The sequence below is a fragment of the Gymnodraco acuticeps genome, unplaced genomic scaffold (assembly GCF_902827175.1).
Source record: "Gymnodraco acuticeps unplaced genomic scaffold, fGymAcu1.1, whole genome shotgun sequence".
NCBI lineage: Eukaryota > Metazoa > Chordata > Actinopteri > Perciformes > Bathydraconidae > Gymnodraco > Gymnodraco acuticeps.
The window spans coordinates 1,056,243-1,076,498 of NW_022990583.1; the positions used below are offsets into that span (position 1 = coordinate 1,056,243).

At 39.1% G+C, this 20,256-nt stretch overlaps 4 protein-coding genes across 10 annotated transcripts; 1 reads left to right on the forward strand and 3 right to left on the reverse strand.

Annotated features, from left to right (window-relative positions):
* Positions 1-3,844: 3,844 nt before the first annotated feature.
* Positions 3,845-6,972, reverse strand: lin37 (lin-37 DREAM MuvB core complex component). Of its 2 annotated transcripts, XM_034228143.1 has the most exons (9): positions 6,681-6,972; positions 6,375-6,450; positions 6,243-6,293; positions 6,056-6,085; positions 5,804-5,889; positions 5,503-5,663; positions 4,700-4,831; positions 4,479-4,552; positions 3,845-4,213 (listed from the first exon to the last, which is right to left on the reverse strand). In XM_034228143.1, the coding sequence occupies exons 1-9, from the start codon at positions 6,712-6,714 to the stop codon at positions 4,126-4,128; spliced, it is 732 nt and encodes a 243-aa protein (XP_034084034.1). In that variant the 5' UTR covers positions 6,715-6,972; the 3' UTR covers positions 3,845-4,125. The 2 variants fall into 2 exon arrangements, with proteins under 2 accessions (XP_034084034.1, XP_034084033.1); XM_034228142.1 differs by having other exon boundaries at positions 6,243-6,450.
* Positions 6,973-7,069: 97 nt separating this feature from the next.
* proser3 (proline and serine rich 3) lies at positions 7,070-15,103 on the forward strand. Of its 5 annotated transcripts, none has more exons than XM_034228139.1 (14): positions 7,070-7,195; positions 7,659-7,696; positions 7,780-7,888; positions 7,976-8,247; positions 8,480-8,631; positions 10,329-10,432; positions 10,973-11,061; positions 11,146-11,276; positions 11,468-11,703; positions 11,800-12,320; positions 12,406-12,583; positions 13,065-13,230; positions 14,731-14,812; positions 14,982-15,103. In XM_034228139.1, exons 2-14 carry the CDS (start codon positions 7,686-7,688, stop codon positions 15,031-15,033), a joined length of 2,103 nt encoding a protein of 700 aa, XP_034084030.1. In that variant the 5' UTR covers positions 7,070-7,195; positions 7,659-7,685; the 3' UTR covers positions 15,034-15,103. The 5 variants fall into 5 exon arrangements, with proteins under 5 accessions (XP_034084030.1, XP_034084028.1, XP_034084031.1 ...); XM_034228137.1 differs by lacking the exon at positions 7,070-7,195 and adding an exon at positions 7,245-7,328; XM_034228140.1 differs by lacking the exons at positions 7,070-7,195; positions 14,731-14,812; positions 14,982-15,103 and adding exons at positions 7,245-7,328; positions 13,875-14,696.
* hspb6 (heat shock protein, alpha-crystallin-related, b6) lies at positions 15,061-17,714 on the reverse strand. 2 transcript variants are annotated; one of them, XM_034228144.1, is made up of 4 exons: positions 16,450-17,714; positions 16,214-16,371; positions 15,726-15,848; positions 15,061-15,632 (listed from the first exon to the last, which is right to left on the reverse strand). In XM_034228144.1, exons 2-4 carry the CDS (start codon positions 16,367-16,369, stop codon positions 15,477-15,479), a joined length of 435 nt encoding a protein of 144 aa, XP_034084035.1. In that variant the 5' UTR covers positions 16,370-16,371; positions 16,450-17,714; the 3' UTR covers positions 15,061-15,476. The 2 variants fall into 2 exon arrangements, with proteins under 2 accessions (XP_034084035.1, XP_034084036.1); XM_034228145.1 differs by having other exon boundaries at positions 16,214-16,454.
* A 284-nt stretch (positions 17,715-17,998) lies between these two features.
* On the reverse strand, positions 17,999-20,031 carry psenen (presenilin enhancer, gamma-secretase subunit). The gene is made up of 4 exons (XM_034228146.1): positions 19,901-20,031; positions 19,457-19,535; positions 19,151-19,255; positions 17,999-18,486 (listed from the first exon to the last, which is right to left on the reverse strand). Exons 2-4 carry the CDS (start codon positions 19,515-19,517, stop codon positions 18,347-18,349), a joined length of 306 nt encoding a protein of 101 aa, XP_034084037.1. The 5' UTR covers positions 19,518-19,535; positions 19,901-20,031; the 3' UTR covers positions 17,999-18,346.
* Positions 20,032-20,256: the final 225 nt, after the last annotated feature.

The window sequence follows — 20,256 nt, forward strand, 5'->3', positions numbered from 1 at the left end:
ATCTGTTCTGAGAAAAAACTAATAAATGTTTAAAGATAGTTACTTGCCATCCCACTGAAAAACAGTCCGTAGAGATTTAAAGGCGTAGTTGTAGTTCAGTCCAACGTTTCATTTGGATTCATTTGACAACAGTCAACTATTTTCATAAAGAATATATATATTTTTCAAAGTCAACTTTATTGTCAATCTTACTCAGTTTGAGAGATCAAAAAGACGTTTAAATAAAATACAATTTACAGATATGTATACAAATATATATATCCTATATACACCATCATGTATAATGATGGTGTATGATGTAGAAGGAAGTGTGGTAGATAACAAGTAAATATAGAGTTACATACAGATCCATGTTACAGCAAAAGATGGAATAACTCAGAAGCACGCAGTATAATAATAATTACATGCAACAATTAAATAACTGCTCAGCATCTCCACCACAATCCCAATCTGCTGTGTCCTGTTTTCCTCCCCCCTGCATAACACCCCATCACACATACGAAACACAACGCAGAGTCCGAGGGTGTTAAGAGTATGTTTATTGAAATGTCCTCCTCTCTACTGGCCAACACAGGGAGCATATGCTGGGTGTAGAATTTTTCCAGGAGGAGGAGATTTCCATGCCATGCAGGGTCTTTGGGGATGGGGATGATGATCGCCTCCTTCGTGGTCCACACAACAAAGTAGCAGAGACTCCGGTCTGTGATATGCAGCTGCCCTTGGACTGGTGCCAGTATGGGTGATTCTCCTTGAGAATATATGACCCACCCTCCTCACGAAGACAGAAGGATGGTAACTGGACTGCCTCCGTGATGGTCATGTTCCTCTGGCTGTGTGGACACTTCACCTCCAGCAGGGCAGATGGCTGCAGAAGTCCATCGGGTGATGCTCCCAACAGCTCGTTTACAACCCCCCAGTTGACAGTTGGCGATGTCTCTGGCCAGTGGGTTGTATGTCTCCTCTCGCTGTTGGTAAAGTTGAGACACCGGCTGGACTACTTTTTAAGTGCCAGGCTTCCTCCACTGGCACTCAACATCTGTGGAGCTGATCTGCCACATGGCAAATATTGCCAATGCTGCAGCGTGGCTGCATTTGTACATCTCCTGTGCACAATCACAGACAGCGCTCTGCATCGCGCCATCGTCTCCCATGCAGATCTGTAAAAATAAAGTAAGTACCATTTGTTAGCATGCTATAATAGATTGAATGAGCAATAATACAAGGATGGTTCGGATCTGGGGGTGGGAGGGTTTATTTTTCCATAGTTTTGTCCTCTTGTCTGTTGTTATTGTTTGTTTTTTCTGTATTTTTTGTAATTTGTGTTGTATTGGTTGTGATTGTACTTTTCTAAATGTGTATGAATACATTTTTGAAAAACATTTGATCAACAATACAAAATGATTTGGTCAGGATCTAGACTCAGTGTGTAGTTTATTAATTAATCAATGCTCTCTACATTAGGAAAACACATACCGGTGTACCAGAGGGAGTTGTGTAACTGGCACAGCTGTGCCTAGATAACCAAAATCCTTGAATCTACACACAGCAAATAAACTCAAATGACACAATGAGAAAAAGGAGATCACACATACAGTATAGTCGATATACAACTGGCCGCTTCAATCTGAAGAGCAACTAAAACAAAACACGGGAGTGTACCTTGTTCTTGTGAACACTAATGTTATCCACAGCATACACAGAGACCACGAATTTCTTAAGGAGAAAACTAGTTACTAAAACAAAACACGTTAGTGTACCTTGTTAGCTAATGTTAGCTAGCTGACATTAACGTTACACATTGCACTCATATTACTCACCGAAACCTTGTAAAGCCGGTCCCGCTGCTCTTACAGAACCGACTAACTCCCCTTTCGTGTATGTACAGCTCTCAACATGCCCAGACTTGTAGTGATGTTCACCTTGTTTTATACTTTTCACCTCATTCTGAAAGAAACAGGTGACATTTGCTAACGTGACGGCCGTCTTTGTGATGGTGACGCGTATTGTGCGAGACCAGAGACCTGTAGTTCACTGAGCGGTGTCACACAAAAAAATGTGTAACTTCACAGTTTTACGACACATTTTTATTTTTTTGATTTGCAAAATGTTCTTTTAAATTGACAAACATCATATGTGTCATTCGTGGCACAATTCAAACGGGATCAAAAGATAACCTTTCTCTCTCCATTGACTTCAATGTATAATTTTCCGCTTCCGAGGTCCCATGGAGGCTTTCGGAAGGGGAGGGACTTCGCCTCTCTATACAGCGGACTACAACATGGATGTATAATAAGAAGGAGGGACTACTGTAAACTCATCTAGAGACTCTGCACCGTGCTCTGATGCTGTTGTTTTATGCTTTATGAACGTGGACAACAGAGAAACATATTCTTCATGACCAAAGTTGGAATTGAAATAAAAAAGGAAAGTGAAACTTATGCTCATCACCCTCTCCCTCCGGTCCACATTAATACAAATGATCCCAATAGGCTACGTATGATTGTATGAACTATGAACATATCTTAAAATCAATACAAATGTATTTATTATAAACGTTAGTCCTTAACATCTATCACTGTGTATATCACCATTCAAACATCTTTTAAAAGTTGAACAAACTCCACACAGCTCAGTAAAGACTGTGAAATGTTGACTTTATTTGATCATTTCAGTAACGTAACGTTCATATTTCTCTTTTTGATTATAATACTGATGAACGTTCAGAACAAAGCACTTTGGCAACTTACCACATACGTTTTAATATGCTTAATAAGCACCGTAACGTTCATGATATAATTTATCGGTCATAATCGGTTGTTTCCGTGAACGGCCGACTGGTGAGTGACGGCAAATGCTGCGGCTGCAATGCATTGTGGGGCAGCATTGTCTCCTCTCGTCAAGGGAGGTCCAGTGGTTCCTAAGCTAAAGGAGGTTATTAAGGAAGTTTGAAACCTCCTTTCCTTTCATTTGGAGAATTGGAACGGCACTTAACATGGCTGCCACTGACGTACTTCCGGGTCATTTCACTCCGTTAGGAAGGTTCCTAAGCTAAATGGACTATTGGAACGCAACCCAGTTCTTATTATACATCCATGCCAAAATCGGGTTGGTGTGTCAGGGCCTTTATATATACAGTCTATGGTCAGAGCCTTTACGCTTACCAATGACGTCACGCATTGGCTGTACGGCAACCCAAGAGGTAATAATAATAATTCTAAATAAAACAGGAAGTTAACCTAAATTACATTTAAGACACTGCAACGAAAGTAACAAAAACAATGTAATATCCTTTTCCGTTTCACAGAACGCAAATTGGGTTATTTACATAATTATGTTTACACTGGTGACATTTACGGGACACAATTCACTGGGTTGTATAGTGTGTGTTGCACCACGGACGAGTTAGTGAGTGCACCTGTGTTGTGTCATCCTGCTGACTCCCATAATTTAAATGATCGGGAAATTACGTTGTAATGATAATAAATCACCTCCCTCATTCAGATTAATGTCGATTGTTATTTTGTATGTTTGAATGTTAAAAAAGAACAATCGACAGTGTTGTAGAACCGATTAATGGGAGTCAGCAGGATGATCTTGTATACACGCTGCATTACTGGTGTCACCTATGGATATGATGGTTGATTAAGACCTAACATGCTACTAGTATGCATTTCAGAAGAAAGTGAGTGAAGCCATAAATGTTATCTATGGGCTTCACGTATAGACTTATTAATGCTCCAAGCCGGACCTCTAATATTGGCTGTATTCTCTTATACATATACTCTTGTGTTAGAGACAAGGAAGCAAGTTTGACATTTTAAAATAATCACAATTGACTTCAATGTTGATGCTACAGGATAGAGGAATTGTTTATTCAACATTTTTAAAATTGTATGAATAAAGTCCTGCATGAACACATTCCAGCACAGCAAATTGAAGCAAACTTGAAACTCCTTCAAATAATCTTTTTTTTCTGCCGTGATGTACAATATAGTCTTAATAGGGCTGAGGGATCTGTTAATGCTTTCCTTTGAATAAGTGTTTATTCAAACATGGACTGTTACGCTGTGGCTTCCTTTTAATCGCAGAGTCCATTCTGTGGTGGAGAGCTGCAGTACGAGGCAGTTAGCGATCATAGAGCTCCTTCATCTCCTTCAGGACCTTGATACTCTCGCTGTATCTCAACTGGTTCTTGTTAGAGCATTCCTTCCATCTGTAATTTAAAAAAACAAAATGTGTCAGCTCATCTCACAAACACGTGACGGTTCCAGTTGTTTGAAAATCTGGTTTACTCTCACACACTTGCCCTAAAGTGACCGAATCGATACCGGCAACAATTCAAATATGTTTGATGTTTACCGAGAGAAACACACCCATGGGTGAAACCCTGCCCTCACGGTGGGTTGACTACAGTGCACAGGGCAATGCAAATGTTTATAATTATTGTCATTTCAAGGAGCTTTTAATGAAGAACATACTTGTGCCTTATCTTTTTCCAACGCTCCATGTGGTCACATATGAGAGAACCTGATACAGGAGCTGAATCTGTCAACTGTGGAAAGAAAACATTTTCAGATTTAGTTTATTAAACCTCTCTTGTTTTCCTTTTAGCTCATGCGTATGATGTTATAATACATGTGTGTCATTTAATATCACTATTCAGACAATGAATGATTATCATGCATATTGTTTGTAGAACCTTGGTAACAGTGGGTTTTTCAGTCAGTGGGATCCTAAGGTTGATGGGTTCACCAGATGAGTTGACAGGACAGGCTGTTGGAGGAGGCAGTCTGTACACAATCTGGCCTTTACCATTCATCATGTCTGTCATCTGGAGAAAGAAAGACATGTGGGAACAAATACAGGTTAACAGTCATTTACATAAATTATTCCTGGATTTATAATTCCCAAAGATCATGGCATAATGGCAAGAAACAACTAAGGATTCACTTAGTACTATACACAAGTAAAACGTATTGATCAAAATCAGAACTAAAGTTTTACAATTAGACGGAAAGGTTAAATTACCAAATGAAACACAAAAAACGTTTATGCAATTATCCCATTTTAGTTTAGCAAGGATTCTGAAATATCTTCTGTAGAGACATTCAACAACCATCATCCATTTAACGATCATATAGAATTATGCTTGAGGTGCTCACTGAAATTGTATTTTCCAGAAGGGACTGGGAGCAGAGCACAACACTCCTGTCTTTAATAAGAGTTTTATATGTGTTAGCCACAAGGGAGCGGCCTTACGCAGGTCAGACATGCAGAGTGGTAGTGGTTTGTAAGAGCAAATTATAAATGCAATGTTCCGTTAACGTTTTGTCTTATAAAAGGTTTTTGTAAAATCGTTTAGTGTCCAAATATAAAAGTATATACAGATGTGTACAATTTTCAGATGCAGACACTGTGCTTCATTTTAAACAATTCCTGGCCATCAAAAAATATGCTTGTGAATAAAAAAAAAAGATAATCCAGTATCATGGGTAGCTTCACCTCATCCTCCACCATGCTGTGGGGGGGGCTCGGGGAAGCAGGCGGCACTCGAACAGATGGGTTGTTTCTCATCCAAGCACGGCAAATAGGATACAGTGGGGTGCTGGTGTTGAACTGAGCCAGATCCACACTGCGATCAAACAACTTAATAATATAAGCATCTAACAAGGGGAGAAAGACAGACAATAGAAAGAAAAAAGGTAAGGAGTTGTGCAATAAAGTGGTAGGTAAGGTGACCACACAGTAATTCAGGGATAAAAAGGACACATTTTATGATTTCTTATATTTTCACAACATTTACTTTGTTTGTGTTGATTGCTTTCTGGTATGCCCTCATCCATCTCTTTTCGCTTCTTCCTCCGGTGCTGTGGGAATCGAGCTGACGGCCTGGACAAATCAAAACAAGCATAGGGCCTTTAGATTTAGATTATGGTGTGCAAACAATGTAGAACTATAAAACAGGAAATGGCAAGGTTTGATTTTGAGCTACAAATGCAGATAATTAAAATAAAATGTTAAGGTATTGTCAACCCAGTAGAAAAAAGACACTTGCCTTTTTCCAGCAGATGATGGAGACAAATCCCTAGAGATGGAAAGTAAAACATGAAATATCAAAACAAGCTTTAACACTTTGTATTTATTTAATATTGAAATAATATAGATATGTATTTTATGTATTAATAACGTCACCAGCTACAACATATTATACTGTACATTTGACAAATATTTTTGATTCATACTTGCTTAACGAATCCGCTGATATTTTTCCAGTATCCCCTTCATTTTGTTCCCTGTTCAAACACAACGACATTAGTCTGATAGGAAAATAGTGACAATGATGAGATGAGTTTAACATGTTAATACTAACTGACTTTTCACTTTCACTCCTCTCCACAAGTCCCTTGAGCACATCATCCAATCGGCTGCGTGCACCAGCACCCTCTGAATCTGAAGAAGCATTGATATAAGATGTAAACAATTGGGATTTTATAAAAATAAAAAAAAGCAGTAACGTAATGGACCACCACACTCAAAACGAAGAGTTCATTTGAATGCATGGCAACTTTATCACTGCATGTAAGTAGTGGCTGACCAAATGCAATACGTGTGCTTACGTCAGGGGGACTTGATCATCGATCACATTCATTGAAAGTGATAAATGTAGCAGTGTTACTCACCTGGCCTTTCAGTCTTTATCTTGACGTGGTGCATTATCCCCACCTATTTGTAACGTCAGTGTTAATTGGGTGAAAGCCAACTTTTAGAATGCGGCGTTCACTCTCGGTCACCAATCTCGGGTTTGTTTTCTGTAACTGGTGCTACTTGACAATAGCATATGGCTGCTACAGGACGTTGTCTTACTAACGTTTGCCAATTTAGCTAGCCGTTAGCTGCAGTTATCTTACTGTTTACAATCAGCTAGCCACCTGTTTGTATAAAGTTAAAGCTAGTTTTTCAAGCTCAATAATATCTACATTCACCGATGACAATTAGTTGACTGACTGTTTCCCGTGGTGATTTTTATAAATTAAAATAAAGGTCAGACGTGTCGTTTAAACACCGTCGCGTCTAGCTCAAATGACCGTTGCTAACTTAGCTTGTTTTCGATCGACCAGACTTTCCTCTTCCGCGCGCTTCCGGTTTCCTATTGACTGATTGGCGCTTGGGCTACGAAGGCGTTCTACGTGATTGGGTAACTGTTATGTCCATCATGAACAAATCCGGTTCCTATTGGCTGTAAGGCTCTCAGTAAATAACGATCGACATAAACAGTGGCGCTTTCTTCTGGTTGTATCGGTTATGTGATATATGTCCAAAAGAGCAACGTAATTATGTGTTTAGTTTACTATTTTTAATCGTTGGATGTATAAGACCTTTCCATGTTTCCGCTACATCTTAATTTGCTATGTTGTGCATCATTTGTGTCGTACTGGTGTGTACATGGTAACTTTCTTTTGTGGACATGCCAAGTCAACTCAGCAGGCTGGTGAATAATGTGCTATGATCTTAGTTAACAGTTAGTTACAATTCTGTAATGTCAGGCTGACGTGACGACCCAGCTATAATTTATATAATTAATTTATACTAATTTGGGATCAGATATAAATCTGAAGCACAACAATTTATACTGTGCATCCTGTTTTCTTGCTCTTAAGAATCACCTCTGACTTTTAAAAGCTGTAATGAAATCCAGGTAAGATATACATATCACATTATTTATAATACCCTTAACAATAGCTACAGTTGGTCACAAATGTAATGTTTTTTTTTTTACAGTGCACCTGTGTTCACAAGGCAGAATCCCTTCGAGCCAGCATCCAAAGTGGGGAAGGCACATTATCATCCATCCCGTAAACAATCCCTGTCAAAGAAAGAGAAAAAAACGGTTTGTTTTAAAGCTGACTCCAAGTTTAGCCTACTGCAATTATTAAGTTATCTCAAACATGTCTCTCACTTTGTTGTTCTTTTGTAGACTCTGAGTCCAGAACGTTTAAACCAACGATCCAGTCCACAATTACACAGTCTGAGCCCAGAGAGCCAACGGCCGTATGAGAAACGTGACCTACACTTTGTTTCCACGGATAGACAGCCTGCGTTTGAAGAATCCTGGCCCTCCACCGACTGTGGATCTTCTCCTGCCAGCAGTACTTCTTCTGACATGGAGACATCTAAACAGAGTGCTAGAGCAGGAAAATCCACATTTTCCTCAGAGTTTGAAGTTCAGCAGAGTTCAGTGATGGCAAAGTAAGTTTAAATTACTCAGAATCCAGAATATATCCTGAGTAGCAATACTTATGCCCTAAGTTATCATCTTTATTAGAACTATTTTTCTTGCAGTAGCAATATATAAGGCATGACTGAACATTACCATGGAATGGTCACTGTGATATAAAGATTGGGAGATATAGAAACTGGTTAGTGGTCCTTTACTATTTATATCACTAGTCATAACACACATTGATATTTTCTCCCTTAGGTACATAGATCGCTTTCGCAATGGTCAACCACAGAGTCGAGAGGAGCGCCAGCAGATGCCTTCTGCCATAGAAGAGAAGCAGCTGCCTTTTTGGTGGATGTCACCCTCATCTTTACCTTGCAGTTCAACACCAACTAAAACAACAGACAGAGGTAGATTCTCCATTTTAATGTTTACTTTTTATACACTGAACAAAAATATAAACGCAACACTTTTGTTTTTGCTCCCATTTTTCATGAGATGAACTCAAAGATCTAAAACATTTTCTATATACACAAAATAACTAGGGATGCTCCGATCGATCGGTCACCGATCGAGATCGGCCACCGATCGAGATCGGCCGATACTCACTCTCTACCGATCGATCGGTGCTCTCTAAACATGCCGATCACGAGAGCCGATCGCATGACGTAAAATACATGACACTTTTCTCTGTGTGCGGCAAAACAAGCTCGCCAAAATGGCTTCACCGGTCTGGCATTATTTTAAGGTGTCCGAAAAAGACAGTAAAATAGCGGTATGCAACGTGTGTGAAGCAGAAATCCTGCAGCTCCGCCCGCTGTGACGGACCGGTGAGCGGAGCGAAACACACAAGAGTTAGACCTTACACACTTAGCTATTTTATCTACCTCTGGAACAAGCTAAACTAGTTATTATAAATATATTTATTCTTCACTGTCGGGTCACTCATTACTGGATCAGTGAGCTGCATGAAATACTGACAGGCTGTCAGGAGAGAGAGAGAGGGGGAGAGGAACAGAGAGCGCTTCCGCTCATTTCTCCCGTGTTATTATCCAAAGTGAATGTAAACTTGAATAATGTACATCATTTGAATGTAATAATTAAGTTGATTGTTGTTTGTGGAAGCTCCAGTGAATGAGCCCCATTAACTGAGTTTAAACATCACTTTAAATGGAAGATTTAAAGTGATGTTTAAATCTTCCATTTAGGCCCCGCCCACTCGATCGGATCGGCGATCGGTATCGGCCGATACTGATTCCGGCGATCGGCCCCGAAATTGGCAATCGAAGCATCCCTAAAAATAACCATTTCTCTCAAATATTGTTCACAAATCTGAAAAAATCTGTGATAGTGAGCACTTCTCCTTTGCCGAGATAATCCATCCCATCTCACAGGTGTGGCATATCAAGATGCTGATTAGACCGCATGATTATTGCACAGGTGTGCCTTAGGCTGGCCACAATAAAAGGCCACTCTGAAACGTGCAGTTTTGCTTTATTGGGGGGTCTGGGGGGGTCCGAAAACCAGTCAGTATCTGGTGTGAAGGTTAGGGTTAGGGTAATGTTGTGAATCGAGTGGCCTGTGTTCGTCGTCCATAACATACTCCTGCCCATACCATAACCCCACCACCACCATGGGCCACTCGATTCACAACATTACCCTAACCCTAACCCTCACACCAGATACTGACTGGTTTTCGGACCCCCCCAGACCCCCCCAATAAAGCAAAAATGCACGTTTCAGAGTGGCCTTTTATTGTGGCCAGCCTAAGGCACACCTGTGCAATAATCATGCTGTCTAATCAGCATCTTGATATGCCACACCTGTGAGGTGGGATGGATTATCTCGGCAAAGGAGAAGTGCTCACTATCACAGATTTTTTCAGATTTGTGAACAATATTTGAGAGAAATGGTTATTTTGTGTATATAGAAAATGTTTTAGATCTTTGAGTTCATCTCATGAACAATGGGAGCAAAAACAAAAGTGTTGCGTTTATATTTTTGTTCAGTGTATGAGGGGTTATTACATTTCACCAGCTCTCTAATTTCAATGTGGAAAGCACCTTAGCTGGTATAATCTTTCTGAGGGATACCTTTCTCTTAACAGAAGTTATAAAGCCTATGAAAGATGACCATGGACCTGCCAGCTTCAGTCCAGCTGGACAACGTCAACATGACAGATCCCCCTCCCCATGCAGAGGATCCCTTAGTGTGAGTGCTTGTGTGGACCAAACAATATGGCCTGTTACTGTCTTGAAATAAATTTGCCAAATGTAAATCTTTAATAATTACCAAAAACGACTTTCCAAAACACCAGATACCATTCCATCTTGTTTTATTGTTTTCACATGCGTTTATATTTGGACCATTGGGTCTGCACCCTGCCCCGGTGTATAAGGCAAGTTTGTCTGGATGCCAAGGAAACGGAGTGTCTGCAGGAGTAGAGACGCCTTATACCAAATAAGTGTGCATATAAATATTTGCATTTCAACCCTGCATCACGTCCATTTGGAAACTTTCTCTGTTTACTAGATACCTGGGAAGCCACTGTTTATGCACCCATGTTTGACACATTTATAGATTGCAAGCCTGGTCATGTCAGATGAATCACTTTCACAAAATTGTAAAAGAACTTCTCGGTATATGTGTTAGCAATATGAACCTAGATAATGTGAAGGAAAACGTAACTGCTGCTGAATCAATGTGCAACTGTTATTTTTCATTGGTTTGTCGATCCTCTTTATTGCTCAGATTTTATCAGACACCTCCCAGATGGAATTTGACGATGCGGTAGAGCTACTACAGCTTCAAGAAAAAGCCAATCAACTGTTGCTGAGAGGGTATGAATACAAGCAAATTACATTTATGATAAATGTGATATGATGAAATATTATTATTGTAAGTATCATCTGTCTTTCTAACAGCGAATGTACTCTGAGTGATGGATCTATACCTGTCAGCTCAGAGGGCCTGGATTGCTCAGATTTCTCTTCTCGAGTCAGCGTAGATGAGCCTCCGCGAAGACCTTTGATTCCCAGTTTAATAACATCTACTGGTAAGTCGAGAGTGTTGCATAATACTCATTTTTGAGAAGGAGTTTTGTAACTCTTACTCTAATACAAACTGCCTCAATGCCGTTCCCATCTTATCCAATTTTTCCTAGAAGATTCATATTTTTTCATGCCTGTTTTTAAACTGTAGTGCAGTGTTAGTTATATTAGGCAATGTGTTTATTAATATTTACAGCAAAGGCCTGCTCAGACTCAGACCGAGCTGTGTTCTTCCAAAGATCCTCTGTCATTCCTTCTCTGGTGCCTCCCACACGCCGGGAAGAGGACATATTGTTCCAGTGGCGTTTAAGGAGAAAGATTGAGCAGGCCCGGGAGTGGCCCCCGCATCAGACCAGTCTGCATGGTCCCACTTTCAGCTGGCAGGCCCCCAGTTCTTCAAACAATGCCTCAGCCAGAGGACAGGCTTACAAGGTTTGAGTCAGGGTATTTGACATTTACATTTTTGTTTGTATAATAATTGCAGATTTACAGGATGTTTTATTTTCCTCTTTCTTGCATCTTTCATAGCAACACCGGAGTATTCAACGTCCTGACGTCTCACAAAAAGATACACATCTGCACATCACAGCTCCACAACTAGACACCAAAGAAGCTCACAAATCCTCCCCCCCGGCTTCAGGTCCACCTCCCTTCCCTGCCTTTGATGTCTCTGGCTCTTCCGTCTCTCATCCCCAAACTATTGCACCTGTTCCTGCCCACATGCATTTACTCTGTGATATCTTGCCCTGCCCAATCCAGTCGTCTCATGCTACCATGAAACACAAAACTTTGAAAAGTTTAGATGGCACCAAAGTTGCCTGTAAAAAGATCCAAGTCCCTACAAACATAATGACCACCATCACTGACAAACCTTCTCATGCACATATGCCATGCCCAACACCTGCTTCATCTGGAATAATAGAAAGAGTAGGGCTTAGTCACCACAAAAGATCTGAGAGGAGCAAGAGAGAGAAAGCCCAAACAAGAGAATCGGAGAAGAATGAGGAGAAGGCGGCCCCGTCAATCAGAAAGCAGAAGAAATCAACAAGGTAAGATTGAAAGATTCTAAAAGTGTAATATAAATTAAATACTGATTGCTCAATATGCAATAATTTGCAAATATACTGTGAATAGGGAACATGCTGCTGGCACTGGCTCTACAAACAGAAGTTCTTCACAACCAAGAGTTTCCAAAAAAGTCATGCCGTGGGCAGAGCAGCCGCTGCAGGAGCAACGCCAGGGGTTTTCCAGGGAAAGCTGTACTGGCGATCATGCACCGCCCCCTTCTCCAATCCACAGAGCCTTAGGACAGGTTCTTAAGCTTTTTTCTTTATTCTTCTCCATGTTGTTTGTTAGACAAGGGCAATATGAAGCCTCCGAGGTTGTTTGCATAGTTTGTCTCAATTTTGTTATAACTTGCAAGCAGTATATAGGATAAACGTAAAAGATGTTGCTATGCAAAATTCAATAATTTGTGGCAAATGTATGCATTTTAAATTATTCGTTTTTATTAAACAGGGTGAGTATCAAACACAAGAAACCTATACTTAAGTTATTTGAATTTGTCTTCAATAAATATGTTGTTTGAGGCACTAAATCATTTAGATAATCAGGTGTACATGTCCGACCTCATTAGAATGACATTATATAAATGCCATCACTGTGCACATTGTTTAGATGTCAAACATCATTGTATTTATTAATATTTCATATCATGCTTTGGGGGTGTAGAATGCAATAATGCTAATTAAAGAAGCATTTACTAGCAGGATGTTCTCTTTGTGCTTCGACAGGTAATTTCAGAGGTAATGTTCCCCACGGCGGACTCTGCACAAAGGACCCCTGACTCATCGGTTTCCCCTCCTTGCCCTTCCTCTGCACCTCCACAATCCACAGTTCCTCCATGCAATGCACAGAGCTCTATGGAGGTCATCTCACAGCTGCTGCAGGAAGCGGAAGGTCAGCTTAAGTGCCAACTTTTACCCTGTTGTTAGTTGTGGAGAATTTATTCTGAACTATCTATAGGTCCGCATTCACAACATGCCAAACACCCTAAATCTTTCTCTCTCTTTTTTGTGTATGCTGTATCAATTGTGATCCATGTTGAATGTTATTGTTGTCATATCTTGGACCCATCCTGTTCATCATATATATGCTACCATTGGGCAATATCATAAGGAATAATTCCATCAATTTTCATTGTTATGCAGATGATACACAATTGTATCTATCAATTAAACCAGATGTACAATTTCCATTAGTTAAACTGCAAGAATGCCTCACAGACATAAAGACATGGATGACCAGCAACTTTCTATTATTAAACTCTGACAAAACAGAAGTCATTATACTAGGCCCCCAGCACCTTCGGAACAAACTGTCCAACAACATAATTTCTTCGAATTGTATTACCATGACCTCCAGCACCACGGTAAAACATCTTGGTGTTATTTTTGACGAGGATTTGTCTTTTAAATCCCATAGAAAGCAAATTTCAAGGACTGCCTACTTCCATCTAAGTAGTATATAATATATTGCAAAATCAGGCACATCCTAAATCACAACAATGCAGAAACACTAATCCATGCTTTTATCACCTCCAGGCTGGATTATTGCAATTCCCTTTTATCAGGCTGTCCAAACTCATCATCAAAGACCCTTCAATTCATACAAAATGCTGCAGCACAGGTTTTAACAGGAACGAAAAAGATGGACCACATCACTCCTGTTTTAGCAGCATTGCACTGGCTACCAGTTAAGTCCAGGATTGATTTTAAAATACTTTTACTCATATACAAGGCGCTCAATGGTCAGGGACCATCCTACCTACAGGATCTTTTAACCTCCTATTGCCCCTCTAGGGCATTAAGATCCCAGAGTGCAGGTCTGTTGGTGGTTCCCAGAGTCCACAAAAAAAGGTCAGGTGCTAGAGCTTTCGGCTACCAAGCCCCGTTCCTCTGGAATCAACTTCCAGTGACGATTAGGGAGGCAGACAGTGTCCACACATTTAAGAGTAGGTTAAAGACTTTCCTCTTTAGTACAGCGTACAGTTAAGACTGGTTTTAAACCCCCTTTTATACATCCTCATGGACCCTTCGTTTTATGGAATTTTATTTATTGTACTCTAACTGTATTTGTGTCATTGTGTTATGTTCCTTTTTAAATTGGTATTTTCACATTGATCTTGTAAGATACGTTTGTTGTTTTTACATTGTTTTACATTGCCAATTGTTTGTTGACTTGTGAAGCCCTCTGAGACAAATAGGATTTGTGATTTTGGGCTATATAAATAAACTTGAATTGAATATCTTAAGAATGGCTTTTGGAGGCGTTTACATTTCAAAACAACTTATAGTGTTGCTTCCACACAGTATATTTACATGCTGATGTATACGACAATATCAACCTTCTCCTTGGCTGGTGATTATCCTCAACAGAACTGTTTTCTTTTTTTTTCAGATTCAGATGAAAAAGAGTTTGAAGATGACCCTTTGTTACAAGTCCTTCGCAAGCAGAGAAAATGGGTAAAGGAGCAGATCAGGTAAAATGATCATCTTAAATGTAATTGTCCAGTCATGTAAGATTATGTTCCTAGGAAGATGCTCATTTGAAAAATCATTTGAAAATGAGGCTCTTCTAATGTTATAAGAATCCTCAAAACAGAGCACCCCAAATTCCAGAAAAATAATCTACTGTATTTTTCCTTTCAGTGATGTGGACTCTATATTAAATGAATTCCAGGACGAGCGAGAAGTAACTTGACCACTGACAAGAAAACACATGTATGCCTTTTTTTTTTTATAAAGAAATAAAGTTTATTTTTGAAGACATATTTCCACATTAAAGATTTTGGAGATGTTTTTGTGTGCATCATTAATAACAATACAGTGATTTTCTTTACAAAAGTTGCGCACATTGAACTACGAACGCAGAATATTTACAAAGACTGGTTCTTTTAAACATCGTGTAAGATTGATGAGTAATAGCAGAGCGGTATATACAAACCTAAGAGAGCAGGGAATATTAGAACAGCGCCAGGAAGAACAACACATGGGCGTTTTGGCACGTGCATGCATGAGTGTTGCTGTGACTGAAGGAGCCTCAAGTTATTCTGTATGAGCCTGTGTTTCTTAAAGGCTTATGTCGCACTTATTTTCATACATGGTGAAGACGGCAGAAATGTTAGTGTTTGGTATTATAAGGCATTATGTCGGTCTGCCGGAGTCCTCTGTTTGCAGCATCGGTGCAGAAATAATAAGGATGCCTTCTGGAGAGACCGCTGACTCCAAAGCCATGGTGTCCACTCCCTTTGGGATTCGGTAGCGACGGTTGAACTGCCGTGTTGAAACTCCTGCACCATCCTTCAAAGAGCACAATGAATCCAAGTTTTGAGGATCTTAAATATTGCTAACAAACCTCCCTAAAACCTACTATGTTCCATCCAGAATACTAACCTTCTTTTCTTCATGCTTTCCTTGCACTTCCACAAAGTCTCCTGTCACTTTGACCAGGAGGTCCTCTGGGTTGAAGAGCTTGACATCAACTTGAACTCTAAAACCGCTGTTGTCACAGTTCACCTACCAATAAAAGTGTAAACACTTGTTAATGTTTAGAAATAAATATGTCTTAGCACAGTAAATACACCCAAAAGCCCTGTTTGCTATCATGCATTAAACCTAAAGGATATTTGAGTGTGAAAGTTGTTTTTGACCTTGGAAACAGTGATTTGAAAACATTCATTTTATATATTTTTCTCAAAAGCTACTTGGTGGATATAGGCCTACTTTTCAACAAAAAAGGAAAATAACTATTGAATAAGTTACCATGGTTATTTGGTATTATTAAATATATATTTTAATATTGTTGTGTGTCCATGCAATTATATTGTTCTTAAATAGTTAATAAACCATACTAACAGCTGTAGTAAGTTTAAATAACCTACCTCTGCAGAGCTGGTTTTATCACTCTCTGGAATCAGTAATTTTGGAGACCATTGATAATTTCCATAAATCCCATTCAGCCGAGGAATAAGAGGTGGTAAAACCTTCTCCCATGGGATACCACCATCTGGCAGAGAGGGTGGCAGAATGAAGTCCATTTCTAATCAGTAGGAAGAGAACGTGTTTAAAAAGGAGAGTTGACTTCCCAGCACTTGAGGCTACAAACAACTCAGCTTACCTCTTCTTAAATTCTCTGACCAAAAGAGTGTGCGAGCAGGAAAGGACGCCCCCTGTTTCACTGCGTGTGTTCCCGTGTCAGTCCTAAAAGAGGTACTGTGAGTACAGATGATGCCCTGGTGCGCCCGTCTGTCTGACCCTTTATATAGGCCCTAGTCTATGGTCTGACCCCAAGCTGCTCGCTCACGGGATGCTTGACGTGTCTGACTGCTACGGTGTTTGTTTTATACTGGAGTAGCATACACAGTGGGGGCACCTTGCCTCTGTTATGTTCCGGATGCGTACCCTTGGGTGTTGAGGCGGGGCCATATAGGATAAGGGTGGTGTACTGTATTGTTTTGGGAGTGACGCAGCTGTTGCGAGTTTATGCCAATTAACGTGTTATTCCCTGTTAACAATATTGTAGTCTGAAGTGTATTCCTAGGGTTTATGAAACAGAAACTAACTGTTTAAGTTTTCTTATATGACTTATGAAATACATGCTCAAGGTCTGTTGTCAAGGAAGGTTTATCCAAAAATAAGTTCAAAAGGGATGTTGTTGACCCCTCGTGAGCTGATGCCAGACAGACAGTGACAGCAGGGACGTCCCTAACACATGCCTGAGCGCGTGTGCTTTCACCCCATCCATCACTCTGTGTGAAAGAACTTGTGAGGTCATTTACCTAAGTAAATGTAGTAATGTCACAGTACTGTCATACAAATACAACTCCTGCACTCAATAAAATAAGCTAAATGTACTTAGAAGTATCAAAAGTAAATGTCCTCATAATGCGGCAAATGTGCTCCTGTGGGTGTTTTATGGTGTATTTATATTTTACAAGTATCACTTTAAGTCAGTATGGGGCCTAGACCAAACTAATCTATAATACATCAAATGTTATAAACTGATTTTTAATGTTTTATGTAGAGATTATCTGAAATGTAACTAGCTGTCAAATAAATGAATAAAGTGAAGTAGTATCAAAAATGTTTTGAACACAAAATACCATGAAATGAAAGCCTCTCAAAATTGAACTTGAGTAGTAGCTACTTGAGTAAAAATTCTTAGTAACTTTCCATCGCTCCACACATGAAATGATGTCCTTAAAAGGGTTCATTAGTTTACTCCTCGTAAATCAGTGTTATTAAGGAACTCCCTGCATCATAAAAGTATGTGCTGATACTCCTGACTTGTTCCTGGCACATTCTGAGTGAATTTATATTCAGAGCACATGTTCTCCCTGTTAGTAATGTAGAACCTGTCACTTAAGCTTTGACTGGAGTGACTAAAAATGGCCCCGATCATGTTATGACTCACATAGGATGACAGGGAAGTGGCGACATTTGGAGAGATTAAGTTATTGGGTTTCACAACAGGCGCCAGACTTTAGGAGCCTTCCGTAACAATGCAAAACATTGGGAGTATATAAGGAGATAATAGCTCATGATGAGTCCCCCAACATTAAGTCCATAATAGATCCCAGAAGAATAATGATATTCCAATATGATAATGAAGGTCTAACAAATACAGTATATGGTATTATATATGGTATTGGAGGTTGGAGGCATTATGGACTTTTGTTTTTATTTATCATTTCATACACAAGTAAAAATTGTTTGGGTTTCACAAACACACACAGACATTAAACTCCACTATAAAACAAGAAAAGATATTAGTGAGCTCACTTGAAAAAAATAACCCAAAGAATGTTGTCAAATGCCTGGCAAGCACAAAAAACTGACTTTGAATCCTACGGTATTTATATTTTAAAGACATAGTTGGATTGATTTTGTTAACATGATTCAGCCATTACATCTCTCTCCGGAGACCAGACAAATCATCAGAATATTTCACTGTTAAAGAAGAGAAAATTCCTTGGTCCATTATAATGGATCATTAGTTATTTGACAAAAATGTTTTAAGGAATGCCCAGAGGAATTGTAAAGGACAGGTAATCTCCCACCTCCCCCCACTCTGCTCTGTAGTGCTGGAAAATTGTAATCCACGTGGTGAGCACTGTGACCCAAAACAGCAGCCCCAGTCCTGACCGCTTCACATCTAGAGGAAAAACACACAAGTGACAGGTATGTCATTTCATGCAGAAGTTTGCCTTAAATTGTCTTTAATAAAACAATTCTCAGGAAATTGCAAATATTACTTCAAAATGAAAACTGTTATATATCAACAGGGTTACCAGTTCAAGTTTGGCAAATATTCAATTTCTCAATAAAAAAAACTACAAAGGCATTCACTGTCATAATTGCTGATTTGAACAAAACTCAAATGTAAATGTAACGTTATGCATATTATGTTTTACTTAATAGGCTTACAATTAAGGATAGCAATTATTTCAACAATATATAATAACTTATTATATCACACATTGCGTCAAGTGTTTTTAAAGAGTTCCACTGTAAAGAAATCCATATGTTCTTAGTAATTTAAGATCTCATCTATGTGGATACAATAATAAATTACATTTTTAAATAAAATATGAAATATTCTTTTGACAGTCATCCCATCTCATCATGATTAACAGACCTGAAAATATAACGTGACTTTATTCTTTCAATTTGACCAAGATAGAACAAAAATGCACACAGTGTAAATTGTGTGTAAACAATTAGGTAAGAAAACGTACTCTGGGGTTTTACTGGAGGTCCTAACTATATGTAATGAATGAATAATCCTCAGGTTTTAAAGTAGTGGTTCTGATACTTACATGTTTGGATCTGGAGCTGTTCAGTGTACACAGGCTTTAAAAATGCCTCTTTAAAGAACCAAACAACATTCACCAGCCACAAGAATGGTAGAAAAGCAAAGCCAGCTGAGAAGAAGAAGATGGAAAAAACAACATCAATGACAATACAACGGCATATTACCACTTAATATTTACAAAAATGTGCTTAAATGCTCATGCTTAGAATCGAGTGACATTTTGAACGTATTGAGGCATGTATAGCATGTAACAATGAAGATCGACATCGACACTTCTCCGGTCCTGGCATTCATGTTTATGTATTCTTACCTAAATAATATTTGCGGCATAGGCCGAGTTTCTCCTCATTGGGCACTCGTTCCAGGTTCATGGTGAAATTGTGTGGATTCTAAATCAGGGGAAAAAATAGTTAGAGTGCAGAACCAGAAAGACGGGAATACTTTAGTTAAAATATGATACTGGTCATTTTGAAAACAAGATCGTCTACTTTGAAATACATGATAAGAGCTAAATGATCTTTACACAATTGTATAACATTGAAACAATAAAGCAGTATGCTGACATGGATTGCATTGTTTGTCACATGACTTCACCCAAGGCTACCGTTAGCATTAGCTGAGCAATGTAGCATTATGTAGTTCCGACTGTTGCAAACAGTAGCAGTAACTTACATCGCTCTCAAGGTTCTGGACAATGTCATTTAAAAAAGATTTACATGTGACTAGAATGTTGTACTTTTGTGTGATTATTTACCTGATATTTGTAAGGCCAAAAAAGCCAGAGAATCGTCGCTACTTAACTAAATAGGAACAACCAAACACTTCCTCTTTCTTCTTCTGATGCGCATTCTTCTTCTTCTTCTTTGTTTTTTCGTTTTAGTCAAGTCTCTGCTTAACTCTTCTGTATACCGCCACCTACTGTACAATCTGGTCATCTCGATCGTAAAATAAATTCAATAGACCCTTTTTGTGTTTGTACACAATGATGACGTCTTATTATTCAATAAATAACGTTTTTATTTATTAATGTAAAGATGATTACTTAACTTTTTTAAATCTTCCTCATTCATTGTATTGCATGCTTCCTTTTCTTTTTCATCATCAGCTTCT